Source organism: Neovison vison, chromosome 2, assembly GCF_020171115.1.
Source record: "Neovison vison isolate M4711 chromosome 2, ASM_NN_V1, whole genome shotgun sequence".
NCBI classification, from domain to species: Eukaryota; Metazoa; Chordata; class Mammalia; order Carnivora; family Mustelidae; genus Neogale; species Neogale vison.
The window spans coordinates 7,088,003-7,112,733 of NC_058092.1; the positions used below are offsets into that span (position 1 = coordinate 7,088,003).

Genomic DNA, 24,731 nt, shown 5'->3' on the forward strand with positions numbered 1-24,731 from the left:
CCCCTAGAAATTGTTTTAATTTATTAACTTTTATTAAACAGCCCAGTTGTACACTTGCTCATGGGAATTTACTTTTGCTTCAACCCCAGTTCTTTGAAAAATGCAGGTATTCTTTTCATTAAAATATTAGCTTGACCTAAGGATAGCAAAACTGAGCTGCCGCACCATTAGTTATTGCAGTCTGAAACCTCCCAAGAAGTTGAAAAAAACAGGAAATTAAACATAGTAAAATATGAACAGGAAACATGGTTTGCAAATCATTTAATAACTATAATTATACAGAATTTTCAAATTATTCATTTTATTTTTCTGAATTATACCAAATTTGTGGAACAAAACGTATCATATGGCCCTTGAAAGAACTGTTAAACAGTAGATTAGAGGGGAATCCACGGTAATCCTATGTGGTACGTAGGTCCTACCCACTCATCCCCATGGAACAGAAGAGGAAAATGAGGCTCGGAAAGATTAAGTGACCTACCAAACGTCGCGTGGCCAGGAAGGACAGTGTCTTGCGAGGCACTGCAAACTTGGCGACTTTTTTTTAACTTTGCAACTTTTAAAGGAAGAGTAATTTTAAGTTGAGTACTAGTCATTACTTACAAAATGAATACACTAATGTGATTAATGATAAAACATTTCACTGATGTTAGTCTTAGAGAAACTGTAAGAGAAACCAAAATTAAGGACTCCGGATTCATCTAGGCCCTTTTCAAATACCAAATATTCCCAATTTTCCTTATCCTACTACTGGAGGGAAAGGGGGAATCATGTTATGGCTTAAAAAAACAAAACAAAGAAATCCCCTCAAATACACATACAGACAGCAATTCCATTCCTAGGTAAATACCCGAAAGAGCTGAAAACAGGTATTTAAACAGAATTACACAAATGTTCATAGCAGTACTATCTGCAATAGCCAAAAAGTGGGAAAAAAACAATGTTCGAGAGATAAATGGATAAGCACAGTGTGGTATCCATGCAAGGAAGTACTGTCAGCCATTAAAAGGTATTTAGTGCTGTATGTGCTACAACTTAGATTGACCTTGAAAGTACGACACTAAGTGAAAGAAGCCAGACACAAAAGGTCCCATTCTGTAGGATGCCCTTGCTACGAAATACCAGAATAGGTAAACCCAGTGACAGAGACAGAAAGCAGATTAGTGGTTGCTGGAGGGCTAGGATAAAGAGGAGGGCATGGGGTCTCCTCTGGGGCGGTGAAAATGTTTTGGAATGAGATGGTAATAGTTGCACAACATTGTGACTGTATTAAACACCCTGAATTGTACACTTTAAAATGATGAATTTTACGTTATGTGAATGTCACCTTGATTGAAAAAAAAATTGTAGAATGGGGTGCCTGGAAGGCTCAGTCAGTGGAGTGTGTGACTCTTGATCTCCAGACCATGAGTTCAAGCTCCACATTGGGTGTAGCGATTACTTAATAAAACAAACAAACAAACAAATGCCGAATGATAATGAAATGATGATTGACCATAATGTCCTAGATGAATAGCAGGTCATTTGCTTCTTCTTGGTTTGTCACAATTTCAAGGAGTTTTTGACTGGCGTAAACCCATATATAAAAAGTTACCCATTAAAAGTTCCAAATAAGGCATTAATGAAGCTGAGGTCCCTAATTTGTCCAGTTGGCAGAGCACCTAGTAGAGTTTACAGTATACAAGAAGCTTTAAAAATGTTTTAAATTTGTATAAAGTGCAAAGAAAAAGAAAACTGAGAAATACATGAAAAAATATAAAGTGGCCAGAGGCTAGACTCTAAGCTAACATACACGTGCATGGGAGATCTCCGTATTTGAGCATGCAGAGAAACATAAACTCAAGAGTATGCTTTTCCTCGTAACTTATTTTGTGTTTCTCCGCAAACTCAAGAGTACTAAGTAACAGTTGACAGTCACCACCTTCTGGGTTTCAGCAGAGGTCACACACACGGAGGGCCTCTAGCTGCCACTCTCAATTGCTTCGCTGGTGAAACAACGGGCAGGAGGTTAAGTTACTCCAGGAGACTCTCAACAGGGCTCCCATTGTTCCAAGCTCGAAACTCAGAGATACAATGGGCCCCATTCATAAGGAGGCCTCACAGGCTGGGGAAAGGTCCCTTAGTGACAACTTTCTGTTGAGACATTGAATTTTTCATAAACACAGACTTGCCCAAGTATGCGTTAATTCGTTTTTAAAAACAGCACAAAATACAGAAATAAAACTCAATGGCCACAAAGCTGAGAGTCAGAACACCCAAGTCTTATCACCAGCTCTGTTTTCGGATGAGACTTGAAGCAAGTCAACTTGCTCTTTCTGAGCCTCAGCTTTCTTGTTTATAAAATGAAAAGGATTACTAAGATCGCTTAGAACTCAAATTCTATGAACACACATGAGGTCGATTAATTTTGGTACACTATTCACTCCAATAAGTGGGGATAAATTATGAGCAAAAATAATCCTTAGTTCACATCTTTTCATTTACTGTCAGCACTTAAAAACAAGGAAGCTTAATAAAAACAGGCAGAGAAACTGTTTTCTGTTCTCTCTAAAAAAACACATAAGACATATGAATAAGGTCCAACGGGTCCCTCATCCCAACAAGTCTGGGATGACTGAGGCAGGTGGCCCTACACAAAGCACAATGATGAAGGGTATAACCAGAAGCCACAAGCATGTTTTCCTGTCACCTTTTCTTAGGTTATCAGTGCATTTCAAGAATCTCTTGATTTCTTTGCAATGATTCAAAACCCCTAGAAGACAAATGCCATTTACAGCAAGAATGTGATCAATGTCCCAAGCCTCCACACCATGTCATTTCTTTGTTTTTTCAACTTCGAAACTTGCCAATGCAAGAACTTTGTCTCCGGAGCCTAAGGAGAAAGACACATGATAAACAAAAGGTTATTTCATATGCATTTATAATTCCAGGTACCAAGGGGAAAAACTCTCCCATAGATACTGAAATAGGACATGAAATTAGCTTGTATTATCAGAGCATTGCCTCAAACCTTCCCAGTGCCAATTCCCAATTTCTGTCCCCTGAACAAACATCTGACATACATGGGGTGATTTACTGCCTACAAATCCTCCTTCTAGCTTTAAATGCAAAATGGAATATATAAAATTTGAGTTTACTTTACTTTTATATTTACTTTTAGTTGACAAGTATTTTTAAAATACTAGGTTATATTGATTTAATTATTTTTAAGTAAAAAGTATTAGGAAATAAACCCAATAAAAGGGATTTATAAGAAAAACACTTCTGGTTTTACCTTTTAACTCAAGAAAAGGCCATCCTGTTATCTCACCCATGGTATCCAGTGACCTGGGGCAGTAACACATGCTCGGCTTGCACAACTACAAGGGTACTCACCAAGGTCTGTGGAGACTTTCTCAAACTGGCTGAGTATAGCACCTGCATTTGTTGACAGGAAGGCCTCATCATCTGCAGTCAGCTAAACAAAACAAAACAAAACAAAACTAAGCCCATGGAAGTGGATTCAAATGTTAACAAGTGGTTCTAAGAAACACAGTTAGGAATGTCTCAGGACCAAAAACTGGATCACAGATCAAGAAGTTCTGTACCAGATACTTTATACCTTTTAATTTAATATTAAATTAAATACAGGTACCTTCTCGCCAAGTTTCCTGAGAGCTGTTAGTATCTCCACTTTCTGTTGCGTGTACAGGCCTCTGTCCAGCTTCCCTACCATGAGATCTCTGTCCATCTGAAAAGGATGGATGCAAAGTACATGGTACTTAAGTTAAAAACATTCTGCCCATAAAATCCAACTTTTCAGATCTACTACTGCTACTTTTTTGTTGTTGTTAAAGTAATCCCCCAACCCAATATGGGGCTCGAACGCACAACCCTGAGATCAAGAGTTGCATGCTCTTCTGACCAAGTCAGCCAGGTGCCCCCAGAATTACTACTACTACTTTTTTTTTTAAGTTTTAAAGATTTACTAATTTTAGGTGGGGAGGGAGCCCTGCATCTGGCTCCCTGCTCAGCAGGAAGCCTGTCCTCCCTCTCCCACTCCCCCTGCTCTTATTCCCTCTCTTGCTGTCTCTGTCAAATAAATAAATAAAATATTCTTTCTTTATTTATAATATAAACATATATAAATATAATATATATAAAATATTTATTTATTTTAAATATTTTATTTCTTTGACAGAGAGAGACACAGCGAGAGAAGGAACACAAGCAGGGGAGTGGGAGAGGGAGAAGCAGGCTTCCTCTGAGTGGGGAGCCTGACGTGGGCCTCCATCCCAGGACTCTGGCATCATGACCCGAAGTGAAGGCAGATGCTTAACAACTAAGCCACCCTTTAGGCGCCCCTAAAGTCTTTAAAAAAAAAAATTAATAACTTCCCAAGGTCACCTACCTTCACAGTAGAGCAGCAACACCAATCCTGCCAGTCTGACCTATGTTTGTGCTCTAACCACTGAATTACCACCAGTGGTTGCAAACAACTTGTTAATGTCTTAATTTTTTTTTAAATTTTTATTTTTTTTAAGATTTTATTTATTTATTTATTTGACAGACAGAGATCACAAGTAGGCAGAGAGGCAGGCAGAGAGAGAGGAGGAAGCAGGCTCCCTGCTGAGCAGAGAGCCCGATGTGGGGCTCGATCCCAGGACCCTGAGATCATGACCTGAGCTGAAGGTAGAGGCTTTAACCCACTGAGCCATCCAGGCACCCCAGTTAATGTCTTAATTATATTCAAGTCTATATACAGACTTTCTCAAGTACCAGGTTTATAGAGATGTTTGAAATTCTTAGATAACAAAGGCCATGTACACAGAGAGCAATATCGCTAATGGATTCTTTTTTTTTTTTTTTAAAGATTTTATTTATTTATTAGAGAGAGAGAGGGGGAGAGAGAGCAAGCACAGGCAGACAGAATGGCAGGCAAAGGGAGAGGGAGAAGCAGGCTCCCTGCCAAGCAAGGAGCCCGATGTGGGACTCGATCCCAGGACGCTGGGATCATGACCTGAGCCGAAGGCAGCTGCTTAACCAACTGAGCCACCCAGGCGTCCCTATCGCTAATGGATTCTTGCTGGAATTTCAATTCAGGGCTCCAAGTGCATGGTAAAACCTTAAAGGTGGGGTCCAAGTAGAAGCAGTTAGTAGCATTTTTAACTGTCATATGCTGTTTAAACCTCCATATTCAGTACCAATAATAATTGCTCTAAAGACTAATTCTGTCAGAAAACTATGCGTTGCGGCTCTAAATTCAACTGATTAGAGGCCCCTCCATGGCAAAGTCAGTTAAAGGCCTGACTCTTGGTTTCGGCTCAGGTCATGATCTCAGGCGTGTGAGATCAAGCCCTGCGTTGGGCTCCAAGCTCAGGGAGGAGTCTGCTAACGTTTCTCTCTCCCTCTCCCCCTTCCCACATTCTCTCTCTCTAAAATAAATAAATAAATATTTTAAAAAAAACCGGGGGCATGTGGGTGTCTCAGTCCATTAGGCATCTGCCTTAGGCTCAGGTCATGATCCCAGGGTCCTGGGATCGAACCCTGCATCAGGCTCCCTGCTCAGTGGGGAGTCTGCTTCTCCCTCTCTCTCCCCCTGCTTCTTCTCTCTCTTTCAAATAAATAAATAAAATCTTAAAAAAAAATCAACCAATCAATTTTTTTCTAACAGACTATTTTTTCAGAACAGTTTTAGGTTCACAGTAAACTGTGTGAAAGGTACAGAGATTTCCCATACACCCCTCACTTCTGCTCATGCGTGGCCTCCCCATCATAAACATGCCCCACCAGAGTGGCTCCTTGTTACAACAGCTGAACCTATGCTGACACATCATAATCCCCCGCTTCCATAGTGTACACATTAGGGTTTACTCGTGGTGATGTTACACATTCTCAACTGACTGATTTTTTATTTTATTTATTTTATTTTTTATTTTTTAAAGATTTTATTTATTTATTTGTCAGAGAGAGAGAGAGGGAGAGCAAGCACAGGCAGACAGAGTGGCAGGCAGAGGCAGAGGGAGAAGTAGGCTCCCTTCAGAGCAAGGAGCCCGATGTGGGACTCGATCCCAGGATGCTGGGATCATGACCTGAGCCGAAGGCAGCTGCTTAACCAACTGAGCCACCCAGGCGTCCCTCAACTGACTAATTTTTAAATTTCAGAATAACAATGAAATTCTGGAGCTGAGAAAACAAATACACCCAGCAATTAAATCAAATTGAAGAAACTTTACCTCTGCTAACCTTGTCCGAAGCTGACCTGGTTGTTTCTTTGCAAATAACCTGATGACCTCTGGGGTTTTAAAGGCCTGGCTGATAGCTGCCTGGATAGCCTAGAATACAGAAAGGTAAAAACTGAACAAAATAGTCCAATGAATTAAATATTACAATAATTGATTGGTGAGTCCTCAATTACAAATAGGTCTTCCTTGTTCATCAAATACTGTTATAATTTTAGTTTCCACAAAAGCAAAAATGAACTAAAAAGCTGCACAGCAAAGGAAACAGTCAATAAAACCAAAAGGCAGCCTGCAGAATGGAAGAAGGTATTTGTAAACGATGTATCTGATTAGGGTTAGGATCCAAAATCTATGAGGAACTTAACAAATTCAACACCCAAAAAACATGTAACCCAGTTAAGAAATGAGCAGAAGACATGAATGGTCACTATTTCAAAGAAGACACCTAGATGGCTAACAGACACATGAAAGGATGCTCACCTTACTCATCATCAGGGAAATAAAATCAAAACCATGATGAGATACCATCTCACACCTGTCAGAGTGGCTAGGTTTTTTTTTTTTAAGATTTTATTTATTTATTTAACAGAAAGCAAGAGAGTGAAAGAGGGAACACAAGCAGGGGGAGTGGGAGAGGAAGAAGTAGGCTCTCTGCTTAGCAGGGAGCCTGATAAGGGGCTCGGTCCCAGGACCCCAGGATCATGACCTGAGCCGAAGGCAGAGGCAGAGAACTAATGACTGAACCACCCAGGAGCCCCAGAATGGCTAAAATTAACAACACAAGAAACAGCAGATGTTGGCGAGGATGTGGAGAAAGGGGAACTCTCTTGTACTGTTGGTGGGAATTCAAACTGGTGCAGCCACTCGAGAGAACAGTATGGAGGTTCCTCAAAATATTAAAAATAGAACTACAATACGATCCGGCAATTGCACTACTAGGTATTTACCCAAAGGACAAAAAAATAAAGATTGCAAGAGATACATGCACCCCGATGTTTATAGCAGCATTATTAGCAACAATAGTCAGACTATGGAGAGAGCCCAAATATCCAACAACTGATGAATGGAAAAAAGGTGTGTGTGTTTGTGTATACACATACATATATGTATATACATACACATATACACACATATATATGTGTATATATACATATATGCATATATATACATATGTATGTATGTATATACATGCATACATATAATTGCATATATATACACACAAATATAACAGAATATTACTCAGTCATCAAAAAGAATGAAATCTTAAAATTTGTAACAATGTGGATGGGACTAGAGTGTATTATGCTAAATGAAATAAGTCAGTCAGAGAAAGACAAATACCACAGGATCTCACTCATATATGGAATTTAAGAAACAAAACAGAGGAACATATGGGAAGGGGGAAAAAAGGAAAGAGGCAAACGAGCCAGAAGAGATTCCTAATGATAAAGAATCATTTACCTTTGATAAATGATAAATGGGAGGGAGGTGGGCGGCGGACGAGCTAGATGGGGGAGGGGTGTTAAGGAGGCACATACATAAGTGATCAATCACTGAATTCTGAATTCTACTCCAGAAACCAACATCACACTGTACATTAACTACCTAAAATTTAAATTTAAAAAAAAATTAGTTTCCTTTTGCTATTTCTGTGCATGTCACTGGAGCCAAATACATAACCAAATGAAGATCTGGAAGCTTATGCTGCTCTACCTGTACGCGGACACTCAGCGCTGAGAAGTCAAACCCCGAGTTTTTTTCTATTTTAAACATAATTACTAAAAAAGAGAGAAATTCATCTGTGTCACCAGTGTAAGTAAATTATGCTTACCAGCTGCATTCCACTTAGCTCATCGACCAGAGTCATATTTCCAGACATGATTTTCTTCAGGGAATCATTAAATTCACTTAGCTGCTCCAGAGTTTCCTTTTTGGTTTCTTCATATTCGTCTGTATCGAGCTCCCCTCTGAAGTGCAGTGAACATAACAGAGAAAAGCACAGAGTTCCAAGTGGAAAAAGCAATCTTAATATTTGTACCCCAAGACTTCAGCTACATATATTTACAAAAAATATGTTGCGGGGACAAGGCTGAAAGGAAATGACAAAATGCTAATAACAGATGGGTTCAGATGTTGGTAATATGGGCGTTTTCCTACAATGTGGTTACTTTGATAATTAAACATTTTTTTTTTACCAAAATGAGGCACACTCAACAAAGCACATAACTACTTCCTTTTAAGCCGTCTATGAATCAACGCATAAGCCTGGGCAAGACATTTAACACAGCCAAGCCTCAGTTTCTTGATCTCTAAGCCACCGATGATACAGTACCTACCTCACGAGCTCCTATGAGCATTACATGAACTATAGAAGTCCGTGACAAACAACAGGTACTTGACAAAATAGCGGATAATTTTATCCCCATCCTTAGTGGCAGGTAAAATTTTGTGCATAATGAAATACAAAAGCAATGTATTACCTGTCACCTGAGGAAGAAGCTATTTTTTTTTATTATGTTCAGTTAGCCAAGAGGCTATTTTTATTCACTAAGTGAACAAGTCATTTATTAAACATTTGCTACAAATGATGGCAGCTCCCATTTCTTGAGCACCTATTCTGGGCCAAGCATCGTTTCGGCCTCTTCATTTGAAATACCTCCAACCACCTCTCAAAGGTGTTGAAAAAGGCCATGAACAGTTTTGGTCCTTTGAACAGTTAAGGTTGAAAATACACTAAAAGGTCAAGTATATACCAGGCAGGACCACTTTAAATACTAAAGAGAGACAAGGTAGGTGCTGCTATTTCTACTTCAAAGCACTGTGAAGAACACGGCAGGGAAAACCAAAATCACACATGGGCCTGCACCCACCGCCGGGAATCTGGCCGAGAAAAAGGCACCGGCCAGCAGAGCAGCGTTTCGTTAGACGATTACCTGCACTCCTCCAGATCTTGCAACTGCTGCATCAGTCTATCCAACTGTTCTTCTAGATTCTGCTTTAATTTGCTTGTCTCTGTCTTTCCTCTGGAAGCCATTTCGATCTCTGAGTAGAACAATAAGCCCACATACAGTGTGTACTGGGTTCTTTGAAATGATTCAACATACCAGTACAATTTAAAATGGGCTATACTCTTTCTGAGCGACAGTTGTGCAAAGAGAATTTCATTTTACATATAAAAGTTTAACTAATACACGAGTAGCATCCCACAAAAATGCCTGGCAGGCTTCCTAACTGACTTGACAAGTTAAGCAGAAATCTTCACTAGTGGGGCACCTGGGTGGCTCAGCAGGTTAAGCAGCTGCCTTCAGCTCAGGTTATGATCCCAGGGTCCTGGCACTGAGCCCCTTATTGGGCTCCTTGCTCAGCTGGGAGCCTGCTTCTGCCTCTCCCTCTGCCTCGGCCTGCTGCTCCCCTGGCTTCTGTTCTTGCGCTCTCTCTCAAATAAATAAATAAATCTTAAAAAATAAATAAATCTTAAAAAAAAAAAGAAATCTTCACTATTAATCTATCTTACTTTAAACAAATCTGATAACTGAAAACACAGTTTTATAAAGAAACAGATAAGGTGTGACTTTGTGTTACAAAAAGCTTTATTATAACATTTTTTATTCTTACCTATTACTCTCCAGGACTCAGAAAACTCCAAGCCTTATCTTGTTGGTCTTATATTTACCTTACATTACATTTACCTTATGGACATTAACAACTTTTGATATGATTTCTTCTTTGGAAATCTGCCCATGTTCCACTGGATTATCTTTCCCTTACTGATTTATAGGAGTACAAAGCCTTTGTAGTTACGTTGCAAATATTATCTCGTCTCTTAAATTTCACTGTTTTTGTCATGACAAATTATTTTTTAAAAATATTTTATTTATTTGAGAAAGAGAGTAAGAAAGCACAGGCAGAGGGAGGAGAAGCAGGCTCCCCACTGAGCCAAGAGCTTGATACAGGGCTCCATCCCAGGACCCTGGGATCACGACCTGAGCTGAAGGCAGACACTTAACCCACTGAGCTACCCAGGTGCCCCACAATAAATTATTTTAGTGGCCAAATCTATCTTCTCCTTTAAGGCTTCCTAGTTTTATGTCCCACGAAGGCAGCCCTAACCATCTCAAGATTTAAAAATATATATATACTGTATCTAAGAGTTACATAAATTTTTCTTTTTTAACAATCAGCTCTTTAAGCCACTTGCAACTTTTGTTAATGCTGTAAAATAGGAGTCTAACTTTTATTTTCTTTCAAATGGGGAGCCAGTTACCCCAACTCCATTAACTAGTCAGTACTTATGCCAAATCATTGGTTGGTTGCTTGTTTTAAGCAGGCTCCACATCCAGCATGGGGCCTTACGCTGGGCTTGAACAAACGACCATGGTATCGAGACCTGAGCTGAGATTAAAGTTGGATGTTTCACCAACTGAGTCAACATGGGTGCCCCTATGCTACTTTTTATATAGACTCAATAGAAACAGTCAAGTCGGTTTCAGTGACAATTTTCTGGTCCTAAGACAATACCTTGCTATTGTAATTGTTAGCAGTTGAGCTGGTGTACATTGGTAACTGATAAGGAGTTGCCTTTATTATTGCAGAATTTTCCCTCCAATAACTCTTGGCTATTCCTATGCATTTTCTCTTCTGGATGAACTAAAGATTCAACTTGTCAAGTCCCCTTAAAAATGCAACGGAAATTCTGATAGGGATTACATTAAAATTAAAAACTAGTATGAAAAGATCTATATCCTTGTAATTTGAATCTTTCTATTAAGCAATATATCATTTCATTTATCTCAGCTTTCTTTCATGATCTTTAATTTAAAAAGTATTGTTTTATTTCAAAGGCCTTGAATATTGGCTATTCTTTTTGCTTTGTTTTAGCATTTTATTTTTTAAATTTTATTTTTAAATAAATGTTATGTTCCAAGATTCATTGCTTATGCGCCACAACTAGTGCTCCAGGCAATACATGCCCCCCTTAATACCCACCACCAGGCTCACTCAAACCCCCAACCCCCTCCCAAATATTGGCATTCTAAGACATTTTGTATTTTTTAGTTAATACTCAGAAAACACTTTTTGCTATTAAAATTTCTGATTATTGTGGGTCACCCCACTAGCTCAGTTGGTGGAGCATACGACTCTTGATCTCGGGTTGTGAGTTCCAGCCCCACATTGGGCATAACGTTTACTTAAAAACAAAAATTTCTGATTATTGCTAGTGTAGAGGAAAGTTACTGCTTTCGGTGTGTTGATAATGTACACATTTACCTTAACATTCATAGCATTTAAGTTTTTCCATTTATAAAAATTAAACTTACATTCCTTTCAGGAAACACATTTTGCTTAATATTAGATATAAACATTCATTGAAACCTAAATCCTGGGGCACCTGCTGGCTCAGTCAGTGGAGCGCACAGCTCTTGATCTTGGGATCACGAGTTCCAGCTCCAGGCTGGGTGTAGAGATTACTTGAATAAAAACTGTAAAAACCAAACCAAAATAAAACAAACAAACAAAAAACCCTAAATCCTTGGGTAACTTATTAAAGCATTTAAAGATTTCCTATTATCATTTATTCCTATGATTATTCCTATTATTATCCTATTATCATCATTAGCAGATGATCTGGTATATGAACTTCAATGACAGGGATTCCTTACATTACACTCAAAATAGAATATAATCAGTGAAAATCTATTCTTACTACTGTATCTTTTAAAATTGGCTTATTGGGCTGCCTGGGTGGCTCAGGCGTTAAGCGGCTGTCTTCAGCTCAGGTCATAATCCCAGGGTTCTGGGATCGAGCCCCACACTGGGCTTCCTGCTCAGTGGGAAGCCAGCTTCTCCCTCTCCCACTTCCACTGCTTGTGCTCCCTCTCTCGTTGTGTCTCGCTCTGTCAAATAAATAAAAATCTTAAAAAAATAAAAAATAGGGACACCTGGGTGGCTCAGTTGGTTGGATGACTGCCTTCGGCTCAGGTCGTGATCCTGGAGTCCCTGGATCGAGTCCCACATCAGGCTCCCAGCTCCATGGGGAGTCTGCTTCGCTCTCTGACCTTCTCCTCGCTCATGCTCTCTCTCACTGTCTCTCTCTCTCAAATAAATAAATAAAATCTTTAAAAAAATAAAAAATAAAAATAAAAAATAAAATAAAATTGGCTTATCTACAATGATTAAAGATATGTAAAAATAAATGAACTACATTATAGCCAGAATTGTAATTTCACGTATAATAGGTTAGCCAGAAGTATAATTTATTGCACATAATTTATTATAGCTATGCTTCATATATAATTCTTCCTGGGAAAGATACAATTAAACTTTATTTTATAGCTGTTGAATTTTCCAGTACAAGTAAAGCCAAACCTAAAAAGTATTTTTTCGGGCTCAATTTCCTACAGTCTAACCACACTAAAGTACTTGCTGTTTCAATTTTAGTGTAGATGCTGCCGAAGCAAGCACTACTTGCTGTTTCAAAACTTGCCACACATTTTTACCTTCTCTTTTTTTTTTTTTAAGATTTTATTTATTTATTTGACAGAGAGAGATCACAAGTAGGCAGAGAGGCAGGCAGAGAGAGAGAGGAGGAAGCAGGCTCCCTGCTGAGCAGACAGCCCGATGCGGGACTCGATCCCAGGACCCCGAGATCATGACCTGAGCCCAAGGCAGCGGCTTAACCCACTGAGCCACCCAGGCGCCCCTTTACCTTCTCTTTTGAGCCATTTTTTTTTTTTTCCTGCTTATCAAGCCAAGGTAATCCATTCTTCAAGGTCTATCTCAAGGTTCAGCTTCCTTCCCAATCACTAAATTATTTTTGAGTAGGGGTTTTACTTTTTATTTTTTTATAGGTTTTATTTATTGAGTTAGAGGGATCGCAGGAGCTGGGGGGCAGGGAAAGGGAGAAGTACACTCCCCACCGAGCAGTGAGCCACACAGGGCTTGATCCCAGGACCCCGGGATCATGACCTGAGCCAAAGGAAGATGCTTAACTGACTGAGCCACCCAGATACCCCCACTTCTTCTTTATACATCAGCATCCAGCATAATGCTGGACAGACAGAAAAGTACTGGAGCAATAAGTGGTATATGAATAATGAGAGCCGATTGCTTCTTCCACGACATTTCACATCTTATTCTCCATTCAGCACTTACTTCCGCCTTAACTTATACGTGATTTCATTACAGCACATTGTTTACTGGTCTGTCTCCCCCCGCCCCCAGACTATAAACTCTGGCAGAGGAGTCTGACGTCTCCTTTTAGCATCTTCAGCCCTAAAAAAAGAACAGATACTCAGTAACCGGATACAGGGTATAGAGGCACCAGATGTTTTAGGGAGGTGAAACTATTTTACATAAATTTCAGGGGAAGATGGGGGCCCTCTGAAAGCCTTAACCTGGTGCCGCCCCGTTATCTGAAATTTATCCCAGGAAGATGAACTCGCTGGCACCACCTAGTCTCCGACAAAGGCGGTACAGCCTTCCCAGAAACTGCCGCAACAGCCCTCAAAACCGGCCACCTGGAGCGGAACAGGTGCTCCCTGCATGCCCACCTTGTCTCTCAGGACTTCGAACTCTGCACACTGCTGGCCGGTCCCAAAGTGCCGAAGCCGCCCGCCGCTGAAGTTCTGAGTGTCATACACTTGAGGAACGCGAAATGGTTCATCAGGACCACGAGAGGCTCAGAGTGCAAACCCCTTGGAGGTGGAGCTGGCAGGGAAACAGGGAGCCACGAACAAGGAGTTTCACTTACTTCCCAGAGACTAGCCTACAGCAGTCCGGGAAACTCCCCCCGAGCAGCGACACGCACCCTTCTCTTTCTAGGAAGACACCATGGGGGACGGCGGAGGGGGGCGAGGAGGGGCGGACGCCGCTTCCTCTCTCGAGGGCGCCTCGGGCAGGGCATCCTTGCGGAGCTGTCCCCTAGCGAGGCTGCGGGGGCTCCCGAGGAAAACCCTGCACCTCCACGTGGCCGCAGCGCGGCTGTCAAAGCCAGAAGCCCGGGTAAGAGGAGGGCGGAGAGCACACGTTTTCCCGGCTGGACGTGAGCAGCTACGGACCTCAACCATCCGGACGCGACAGCGAGCAGCTCCGGCCACCACCCCAAACCCCGTGTCCATGGCGGAACTTGGAGCTCCGGCACCGGGGTCCTGCGGCGGCCGCGTTCGACTAGGCCCCGGCAGCCGCCAGAGGTCGCCATGAACCCCCGCCCCCGAAACTCTTGTAGACCTCCCAGACCCGAACCCGGACAACCCCCTCGGGCCCTCAAGGTCCCCCCTTTGCCTGCGCCACCGCCTTGGTCCCAGAGATCGGGGCCAGGGGCCCCGCCTACCTGAGGGTCCTGGCCGGGCGGACGCTCACAGTCGGAGCACTTCCGGAGAACGCATGCACTTCCGGCCTCCAGCAGCCAATGAGGGTGCAGCCACGGGTGTTCCCTTGTCCGGCGTCCGGGTTTAGGGTCGTCTCCGGGAGGACTTCGGGCGGGTCGACCCTGAGGACGTGGTAAGCCCCCTGGCTGAGACCCCCGAGAAACCAGTCTCTAGGGGAGTCAGCGCAGGCCTCTCTGTCGCGAACTTGAGGGAGTCCAACATGGTGGAGTCTTGGAGGGGCGGATATAACGGTCCCCGAGGCGAGGTCATATTCCAGTTGGGGGCAGGAGTCTTGCGCCTTCATTCTTTCCAACTTTCTGTGGAGCCGGAACCTCGGTAATTTCCCCTCTGCCCTCTGAACAGGTGATTCCCCTTGGGGGAAAAAAAAATCCTTTCTAGAAGTTTCTTGAGCGTGGCGGAGGGGGGAGGGGCGGAGGAGGAAGTGTTCCATTTTCGGAAAGACTTCTCTCTCCTGGGAAATCCGTCTTTCCAAATCCGTGAAGACCAAGTGCCCTTTCCTGGAAGCGCTGGGACGCTCACGGCCTTCGAGGACCCTGCGGGCTGTCGGCCGGGCAGCGCTTTTAAAGCGGGGCGGCAGCCGTTTCCCCAGCTATTCCTGGCCCCGCTTCTTGAGTCCCGAGCGCTCGGGTCAACCTCAGGGTTGACGGCAGAATGGTTTTCAGAGAACGTGGGCTTTCGGGCCAATTCGATGCCAGCCACCCCAGACAGACTCCAGCTAGAGTTACCCTGGGCGTCCTCCAGGAAGAGACTTCTGCAGGGGGGGCGCCTGGGTGGCCCAGTCATTAAGTGTCTGCCTTGGGCTCAGGTCATGATCCTGGGGTCCTGGGATCGAGCCCCCACATCGGGCTCCCTGCTTGGCCTGCTTCTCCCTGCCCCACTCCCCCTGCCTGTGTTCTTGTTCTCACTGTGTATCTCTTTGTCAAATAAATAAATAAAATCTTTTAAAAAGAATGACTTCTGCCCCTTCTCATTGTAGGGTTTCGGACTTCTTACCAAAATGCTGTTTTTCAGAGTTACAGTTTGGAGGTGAGGCTGCTGCAGCAGCCCAACTTGGAGAAACCGTTGTCACCGTTGGAATAGTCGTGGTACCTTGCAGAACGCCTCGGGTTCGCAGCCTCTCCTGTGTGAAAGTAAGCGGACTGCTGTGTTAGCGGGATCGTCTCCGATTTTTGCTGTGTGGATACGTGTGGCCGGGTGCCCGCGTCGCTTTGAGTAATGCAGGACTCTCCGTGACAAATGGGGTCAGTGCCAGACACAACGGAAAAAATACACTTGTTTCACCACTGGAAGAACTTGCTAAATAGACATTTGTCATTGTGTGCTTCCCCTGATTATTTTAAAGAAAGATTTGATTTATTTATTTGAGAGAGAGAGACAGAGAGTGCAAGCAGGGGGAGGGGCAGAGGGAGAAGCAGACTCCCCGCTGAGCAGGGAGCCCGATGGGGCTGGATCCCAGTACCCTGGGATCATGACCTGAGCTGAAGACAGATGCCCAGTCGTCGGAGCCACCCAGACGCCCCTCCTTCCCCTGATTCTGAGGATAATGTGTTGTTCTGTTCAGGCATTCGTGTTGGTTTAGCGTGTGCAGTCACAGGAGCTGTGGAGGACAGGCCTTACTGGATCCACGCATTCTGTTTGCCGAATCTTTCTCAGTGACTTGATCCAATTCAGCGCTTCTATGCTGGGGGTGCTCCTTGGGTTCTTGTTTAGAGTTAATGGATCATGAAAAATATTCCTAGTGCAGAAGTAAGAGAAATTGGTTTGGGTTCCAGTTGTCAAACAGAGACAGGATCCAGGCTCTGAAGGTGTGGGGGAGAGAAGAGGAGAAACTGGGAAAATAGGAATAACATGTTAAGTAAGTAGACACTGGAGAGAGCATCGGGGGAGATAACTTCAGAGCTGGGAGTCGTAACTGGGAAACCAGATCAATGCTACTCGGCAGCTGGAGGATTTTAGGACGTTTAGACTTGGACTTGGAATGGGAGCCTGGAGAGTGCAGGTTGCTCCAGCGAGGTAGGGAAGCTGAATTTTAGTGTCAAGGTGGTTACACGAACTATGAGATCTTGAGCAAGTTAGTCAATCTCTTTCCACTTTAGTTTTCTTATGTTTGTTTGAAAAAGGGATGGTATGGGTGCCTGCCTGCCTCAGTGAGAAAGACATCGTCTCTTGATCTCAAGGTTGTGAGTTTGAGCTGCACATTCAGTGTGGAGATTACTAAAATAAACGAACTCTTAAAAAGTGGGGAGGGGTGGTTGGGTGGCTTCCTCAGTTAAGTATCTGACTTTGTCTCAGGTCATGTTCTCAGGGTCCTAGGATCCAGCAGAGCCGCATCAGGGAAGTCCTGTCCCCCCGCCCCCACTCTTGTGTATGTGCATCTGTCTGCACCCATGTGCATATGTGTGTCTGTCCGCGCGTATGCGCTTTCTCGCTCTCTCTCAAATAAAATCTTTATTTTAGTGTCTGCCTTTTTTTTTTTTCTTTATTTTAAAAAGGAATATCATAAGGAGCACCTGGGTGGCTCAGGTCATGATCCCAGGGTCCGGGATTGAGGCCCGCATTGGGCTCTCTGCTCAGCTGGGAGCCTGCTTCTCCCTCTCCCACTTCCCCCTGCTTGTGTTCCCTCTCTTGCTGTGTCTCTTTCTTTCTACAGAGGTCACAAGTAGGCAGAGGGAGAGAGGGGGCAGCGGGCCCCCCGCAGAGCAGAGAGCCGGATGTGAGGCTCGATTCTAGGACCTGGGATCATGACCTGAGCCGAAAGCAGAAGCTTTAACCCACTGAGCCACCCAGGTGCCCCTCTCTAATTTTTTTTTTTTTTTAAAGATTTTATTTATTTATTTGACAGAGAGAAATCACAAGTAGATGGAGAGGCAGGCAGAGAGAGAGAGGGAAGCAGGCTCCCTGCCGAGCAGAGAGCCCGATGCGGGACTCGATCCCAGGACCCTGAGATCATGACCTGAGCCGAAGGCAGCGGCTTAACCCACTGAGCCACCCAGGCGCCCCCCTATCTAATTTATTTTTAAACATAAGCTCTGTGCCCAATGTGGGGCTTGAACTCACAATCCAGAGATCAAGAGTTTCAAGGTCTACGAACTGAGCCAGCCAGGGAATTCTCAGAGAATCTGGAGGATTTTTAAAAATTTAATTAATTTATTTGAAAAGATTCGTTTACTTGAGAGAGGGAGTGCGCAGCAGGGAGGGGCAGAGAGAGAGAGGGAGAGAGAAATCCAAGCAGACTCTGCTGAGTGGGGAGCCTGACACGGGGCTCCGTCTTATGACCCTGAGATCATGACCTGAGCCAAAACCAAGAGTTCGACACTTAACTGGCTGAGCCACCCAGGTGATGTGTTGGGAGATGTTTATATTGAATGTGACCTTCCTGTCAACAGATAGTTCTTTTCCTCAAGAAATAGAGTTGTCGGAAAGACAAAGAAATAGATAACTCTTGATCTCTGCTTGCCTCTTTGCCTACTTGTGATCTCTGTCTGTCAAATAAATAAACAAAATCTTTAAAAAAAAAAAAAGAAGAGAAAGAAATAGTGTTGTCTTCACTTCCTCAGAACGTTAAGAGCATCTGTGATGACCTAGCTCCTACTTAAACTACCTCACAGGAAAAGAAGACAAACATTATGTGGGTCACTTAGTTATTTTCTCTGGACAACTTTGACTGTCAAGATGCAGAAGATTGTGTCACCTGTGTAGAGGAGATTGTGGTTATTTATTTATTTTTTTTTAAGATTTTATTTATTTATTTGTCAGAGAGAGAGGGAGAGAGCGCGAGCACAGGCAGACAGAGAGGCAGGCAGAGGCAGAGGGAGAAGCAGGCTCCCTGCCGAGCAAGGAGCCTGATGTGGGACTCGATCCCAGGACGCTGGGATCATGACCTGAGCCGAAGGCAGCTGCTTAACCAACTGAGCCATCCAGGCGTCCCTTTTTTTTATTTTTTTTCTTTGAGATTTTATTTATTGATTGATTGTGTTTTTTTTTTTAAAGATTTTATTTATTTATTTGACAGAGAGAGATTACAAGTAGACAGAGAGGCAGGCATAGAGAGAGAGAGAGAGGGAAGCAGGCCTCCTGCTGAGCAGAGAGCCCGATGCGGGACTCGATCCCAGGACCCTGAGATCATGACCCGAGCTGAAGGCAGCGGCTTAACCCACTGAGCCACCCAGGCGGCCCTGATTGTGGTTATTTTTACTCTAAAATTTCCCACTACATTTTTAAAGAACAAATTGTTTGAATACACCATCTGAATCCTTTTATCCTCCTAAAATTAAACCTAAACCTTTGTTCATTACTAAGATCTAATTTTACTTCTTCCTTCTCAGTGCTTATCCATCCAGCTGACGGTAATAGTTTCATGAAACAAAAACAGAGGTTCAGAAATTCAATGTCATGATTTTTAAAGTATTTAATAGAGTATCTTTATGTGGGGTGAATTTGGTTGTGTTGTCAGTTCGGTGATTTGGGTTGAACTGTTCCTTTTTCTCCGTTGCCAGTGCTAATTGATACCTCAAGACAGCTTTCTTTCAGATGACTGGTTTTGATGTGCTTCCTGTTTTCGTAGCTCTGATGTCAGCTGACCATCTCACTCCAGACTAGCAGGGTAGGAGATGAGCTCCTGCTTGCCCGCAGCGAGCCATCTGTGTGAGGCAGGAGACCGGAGGGCTCACGTGCCAGCAGCGTCAGACCATGGGTTTAGCGTCTGCTGGTGCGCAGGCCACGCTAACCAGCCAGCTCAGTGCCAGGCCGGAGAAAAGCACTGTGGGATGAAGCACGGGATCTAATTAAATGGCTTGGAAATCCTGTGAAAAGGATGGCTTTTTACTCCTTTGCTTCATGGAGCTCTTGCTTTAGGAGGAACCAGGCTTCCCTTGCGCTGTGACAGCTCTAGCTGGGCAGGGACTTCCTCAAAGCCTTTGACAAGGAGAGGCTACTTGGGATGTTTGCTTACCTGCAGAAACCAAGCTGCTCACTGACAGCAGCACAGACAAGTAGTAAAGTTCAGGGGTCGTTTTTTCCTGTCTTCAAGAAGAAAAAGCACTGTGAGAAATAATTGTCTTTGGTTGGAACCTATATTTACAACTTTTTTGCCAAAGGATTTAAACAGTGGCACCAGCTTAGCAAGAGATGGAAGGCTTGCTGCTCGCCGCGCCACGTGCAGGCCCGCACTTCCGCTGTCAGTTGATGGCTTATCTTTTCTCTTCCTCCCCCTCTCTCTTTTTAGTCTAGCAAAGTAGATTTTATCTTTCATGGAATTTTTAAACTTCCCTGATGATATATGTTTGTTTGTTTTTTAAGATTTTATTTATTTATTTGACAGAGATCACAAGTAGGCAGAGAGGCAGGCAGAGAGAGGGAAGCAGGCTCCCGGCTGAGCAGAAAGCCCGATGCGGGTCTCAATCCCAGGACCCCAGGATCACAACCCGAGCCGAAGGCAGAGGCTTTAACCCACCGAGCCACCCAGGTGCCCCCTGATGATATGTTTTAACTGTGACATGTGTCTAATTAGGAATTTTGTATCTACATATCTCTATTTTTAGTGTGAGGAGAAAATAAATATTGAAGACTGATGGTTTATTATATACAGACACGCTTTCAGATTAAGGTGAGCCCTTGAGAAATTCAGTATTTAAAAATACACACAGGGTGCCTGGGTGGCTGAGTTCATGATCCCAGCATCCTGGGATCAAGTCCAGCATCAAGCTCCTTGCTCAGTGGGGAGCCTGCTTCCCCTTCTGGCTGCTGTTCTCTCTCTGACAAATAAGTAAACAAAATGTTAAAAAAATTAAAAAAATAAAAACACACACAGTCAGTTGCCAAAACTGTTAACACCACGGTACAGGCTCCTTCCCCAAAGGATCCCACACCAAATACAGCAAACATCTTCTTCAGTGCCTGTGGGACTGGTTCCATATGCGTCAGCAGCACAGTGAAACCTAGAAGGAGAGCAGAACTATCTGTTCACTGGCTGTGATTGTCTCAGAAATCCATTCTTGAATGCAAACCAAACAGAGGATGTTTCCTCGCTTCCCTCCCGGGGGACACAGATGCTCAAAACCTTGCCAGGCTAAGGTTTTCCTTTGACATGGGTTGTGTTCTTATTATTGGCACTGCTGGTGATAAGAACACCGACTGCGGGGTGCCTGGGTGGCTCAGTCAGTTGGACGTCTGCCTTCGGCTCGGGTCATGATCCCAGCGTCCTGGTGTTGAGCCCTGCATCGGGCTCCCTGCTCAGTGGGGAGCCTTCTCCTCCCTCTCCCTCTGCCACTCACCCTGCTTGTGCTCTCGCTCTCTCTCTCTGTGTCAAATAAGTAAATAAAATCTTTAAGAAGAAAAACAGCTGACTCCTTTTTTCACGATTCCTTTATTTGATTTTATTTCATTTATTTATTTATTTATTTATTTTAAAGATTTTATTTATTTGGGGGCACCTGGGTGGTGCAGTGGGTTAAGCCTCTGCCTTCGGCTCGGGTCATGATCTCAGGGTCCTGGGATCGAGTCCCGCATCGGGCTCTCTGCTCGGCGGGGAGCCTGCTTTCCCTCTCTTTCTGCCTGCCTCTCTGCCTACTTGTGATATCTCTCTCTCTCTGTCAAATAAATAAATAAAATAAAATAAAATTTTAAAAAGGAAAAAAAAAGATTTGACAGAGACAGACAGAGACAGAAAAACAACTGACTCCTTTTTTCACGATTCCCTTATTTGATTTTATTTCATTTATTTATTTATTTTTAAAGATTTTATTTATTTGACAGAGACAGACACCATGAGAGAGGGAACACAAGCAGGGGAAAGTGAGAGAGGGAGAAGCAGACTTCCTGCTTAGCAGGGAGCCTGATGTGGGGCTCGATCCCAGAACCCTGGGAATATGACCTGAGCCGAAGGCAGCCGCTCAACGACTGAGCCACTCAGGTACCCTGATTTTTAAAATTTTTTTAAAAGATTTTAATTATTCTTTATTCATTTGAGAGGGAGAGCGAGAGCAAGCAAGCACAAGTGGAGGGGAGAGCCAGAGGGAGAAGCAGCAGCAGACTCCCCACTGCGTAGGTATGCTGACGTGGGACTCAATCCCAGGACCGGGAGATCATGACCTGAGCCAAAGGCAGACACTTGACCATCTGAGCCACCCAGGTGCCCCATCTAAGATTTTTTTTTTAAGTTTTGTTTATGTATTTTAGAGAGAATGTGTGCAGTGGTAGAGGGCCAGAGGGAGGGAGAGAGAAGCAGATGTAGGGCTCAATCTCATGACCCTGAGATCACGACCTGAGCTGAAATCAAGAATTGGACGCTTAACCATCAGAGCCATCTAGGAACCCCTAAACTTTTTTAAAAGATTTTATTTTATTAAGAATCTCTACACTGAACACAGGCTCAAATTCACAACCCCAAGATCAAGAGTCGCTTGCTCCACCAACTGAGCCAGCCAGGCACTGCTAAAAAACCTTTTTTTAAGATTTTATTTATTTATTTGACAGAGATCACAAGTAGGCAGAGAGGCCAGCAGGCATAGGGGTGCATGGGGTACATGGGTGGCTCAGTGGGTTAAGCCTCTGCCTTCAGCTCAGGTCATGATCTCAGGGTCCTGGGATTGAGCCCCACATTGGGCTCTGCTCTCGCTGTTTCTTTCTGTCAAATAAAATCTTATAAAAAATTTTTTTTGAAATCTTAGACATAGTTGTTTTTTTTTAATAGGGTTTTTTTTTTTGAATATTTTATTTATTTATTTGACAGACAGAGATCAGAAGCAGGCAGAGAGAGAGGGGGGGGGGAAACAGTCTCCCTGCTGAGCAGAGAGCCTGATGGGCTCAATCCCAGGACCCTGAGATCACGACCTGAGCTGAAGGCAATGGCTCAGTCTACTGAGCCACCCAGGCGTCCCCTCATACTTAAATTTTAGGACAACCAAAACAGTTACTAAGGAACTTATAAAAAATTTCCTTCACCTGAATTTTAAATGTGAATTTTTTCTTAAGTTTCAGTCTGAGCTCCAGAAGAGTGGGAAGTCCTGTATTAACCCAGTTTTGTTTTGGCAGTGTCTGGCAAATAATAAGCATTTAGTATGTGCCTGATAAATGCGTACTTACCAATTGTGAAGAAAGTAAAGATGATGTTGCCAACCAAGTTGGTAAGGAGAGGCTGCCTGCAGTATCGGGAAGATGTGGGCCTGAAATCAATACACTGGGTCATACATTAATTTATCAATTGTTAGAAGAAATTCGCCCTCTAAGCACAGTACCAGCTGGCACTAACCATTGAATTCTTATCCTAATTCTGGCCTGAGGTTCATTTGGCTCCAGGCAACTCATTTAAGAACCTTGGTTCCTGGGGTGCCTGGTGGCTCATTGGGTTAAAGCCTCTGCCTTCGGCTCAGGTCATGATCCCAGGGTCCTGGGGTCCTGGGATCGAGCCCCGCATCGGGCTCTCTGCTCAGCAGGGAGCCGGCTTCCCGCTCTCTCTCTGCCTGCCTCTCTGCCTACTTGTTTGTCTGTCTGTCAAATAAATAAATAAAATCTTTAAAAAAAAAAAAAAAAGAGCCTTGGTTCCTTTACCATAACTGCAAGTTAATAGTGCAAAACCAGCTTACAAGTGATATGAAGGGTTGTTCATATTTACAGTCGCTGCACAAATGATGCTTACCATCTCTCAAATTCATGTTAACTGGGTATTTTTGTGAGAAAAATATCTTGTGGAAATTCTGGCCTTCTGGAGTAAGGAAATAGGCCTTACTGCGCACAAAACTCCTAGGACAGATGTGGGCAAGTTTAAATTAGACTAATTACAGTGAGTGTCACAGTTTCCCTTTCTTTCTTGTCACGTGGATTTTTGGTTTTCAGATTGTTTTAGGATTTCCACATTTTTAGAGCTGCAATTTTTTTATTTTGAATGTATCAAATGGCATTTGCTTCATTTGTCCAACTATTAGCTGACTCTTTTTGCCAAGACTAACGTCCTCCATAGAATCTAAAATAATGTATCAAGTCATAATCTGGTCACACATGCCTGTGTCACCCTCAGCCCTGCAGACGTTAGCTCATGTGAGGCTATCAGGACTGGTCTCTAGGGCATCCAAGGTTTGAAACGTTGGTGCCTTCATTGTCTCCCATTTAATGGCTGTTGTGCCAGAAGAAATTGTGTTAAGTCAAACTCAGCCTGCACTATTCCCCGGTATCCTTTTGGCATTGAGATTTTTGACTTTTCAAAGAGGTGAAGCAGGTGACTACCATTGACAATAGTGGCAAAAACAATGGGGCAGGCCGTGGTTAAACACAGAGCGGGAATCTCCGAGCACACCCCAGCCATCTCCAGAGGTAAGACAGTCATGCCGAGCTGCTAGGTAATGGGGTTAGCTGTGAGAGAGCTTACCTTAGCAGAACAAACAGCTGGAGGCCCAGAGCGGTGGTCCCAAACAAGAACACGGTCACTTGTCTGCATGGGACAGATGGAGTTACAATTTACATTTTTTCTCCAGTGATAGAATGACTTAAAGAAACCGAATTTGGGGGGCATCTGGGTGGCTCAGTCAGCTAAGTGTCTGCCTTTAGCTCAGGTCATGATCTCAGGGTCCTGGGATTGAGCCCTGCATCGGGCTCCCTGCTCAGTGGGGAGCCTGCTTCCCCCCTCCCTCTGCCTTTTCCCCCAGCTTGTGCTCTCTCTCTCTCAAATAAATAAAATGTTAAAAAAAAAATTTTAGGTTCTGTTTCATAATGTTACGTCAAACCGTGGAAGTAAAGTTTTAAACACAATAAAGATGACTTGCGATCATCCCATTAGAGCAAATTATGTCTAATCATGCGGCCCTGCGAACGATCGCGGCCGGTCATTGAGCTCCTGCTGGGCACCAGGTGCTGTTGATACTGGTCTCTCAGGAATCTTTTTTTTTTTTTTTTTTTAAGATTTTATTTATTTATTTGTCAGAGGGAGAGAGACAGCGTGCACAAGTAAGTGGAGTAGCACAGGGGGAGGGAGAAGCCGGCTCCCCGCTGAGCAGGGAGCCCGATGCGGGACTCGATCCCAGGACCCTAAGATCATGACCTGAACTGAAGGCAGACGCTTAACCGACCAAGCCAGCCTGGTGTCCTTGGTCTCTTAGGAACCTTTAACCTTCGTTCCTTTACCATGACTGAC

The 24,731-nt window shown here is 43.6% G+C and overlaps 2 protein-coding genes across 2 annotated transcripts in view; one reads left to right on the top strand and one right to left on the bottom strand.

Moving 5' to 3' along the window:
- Nucleotides 1–14,605, bottom strand: LZIC (leucine zipper and CTNNBIP1 domain containing). Its single transcript, XM_044237122.1, has 8 exons — nucleotides 14,551–14,605; nucleotides 13,772–13,928; nucleotides 9,155–9,263; nucleotides 8,053–8,188; nucleotides 6,216–6,314; nucleotides 3,635–3,730; nucleotides 3,376–3,457; nucleotides 1–2,872 (listed from the first exon to the last, which is right to left on the bottom strand). The coding sequence occupies exons 3-8, from the start codon at nucleotides 9,253–9,255 to the stop codon at nucleotides 2,814–2,816; spliced, it is 573 nt and encodes a 190-aa protein (XP_044093057.1). The 5' UTR covers nucleotides 9,256–9,263; nucleotides 13,772–13,928; nucleotides 14,551–14,605; the 3' UTR covers nucleotides 1–2,813.
- The window catches only part of NMNAT1 (nicotinamide nucleotide adenylyltransferase 1), a 23,450-nt gene continuing 13,322 nt past the window's right edge, over nucleotides 14,604–24,731 (top strand). Inside the window, 4 exon segments of the mRNA XM_044237121.1 lie at nucleotides 14,604–14,720; nucleotides 15,620–15,668; nucleotides 15,671–15,709; nucleotides 15,712–15,738. Coding sequence (XP_044093056.1) covers nucleotides 14,604–14,720; nucleotides 15,620–15,668; nucleotides 15,671–15,709; nucleotides 15,712–15,738 — 232 coding nt within the window.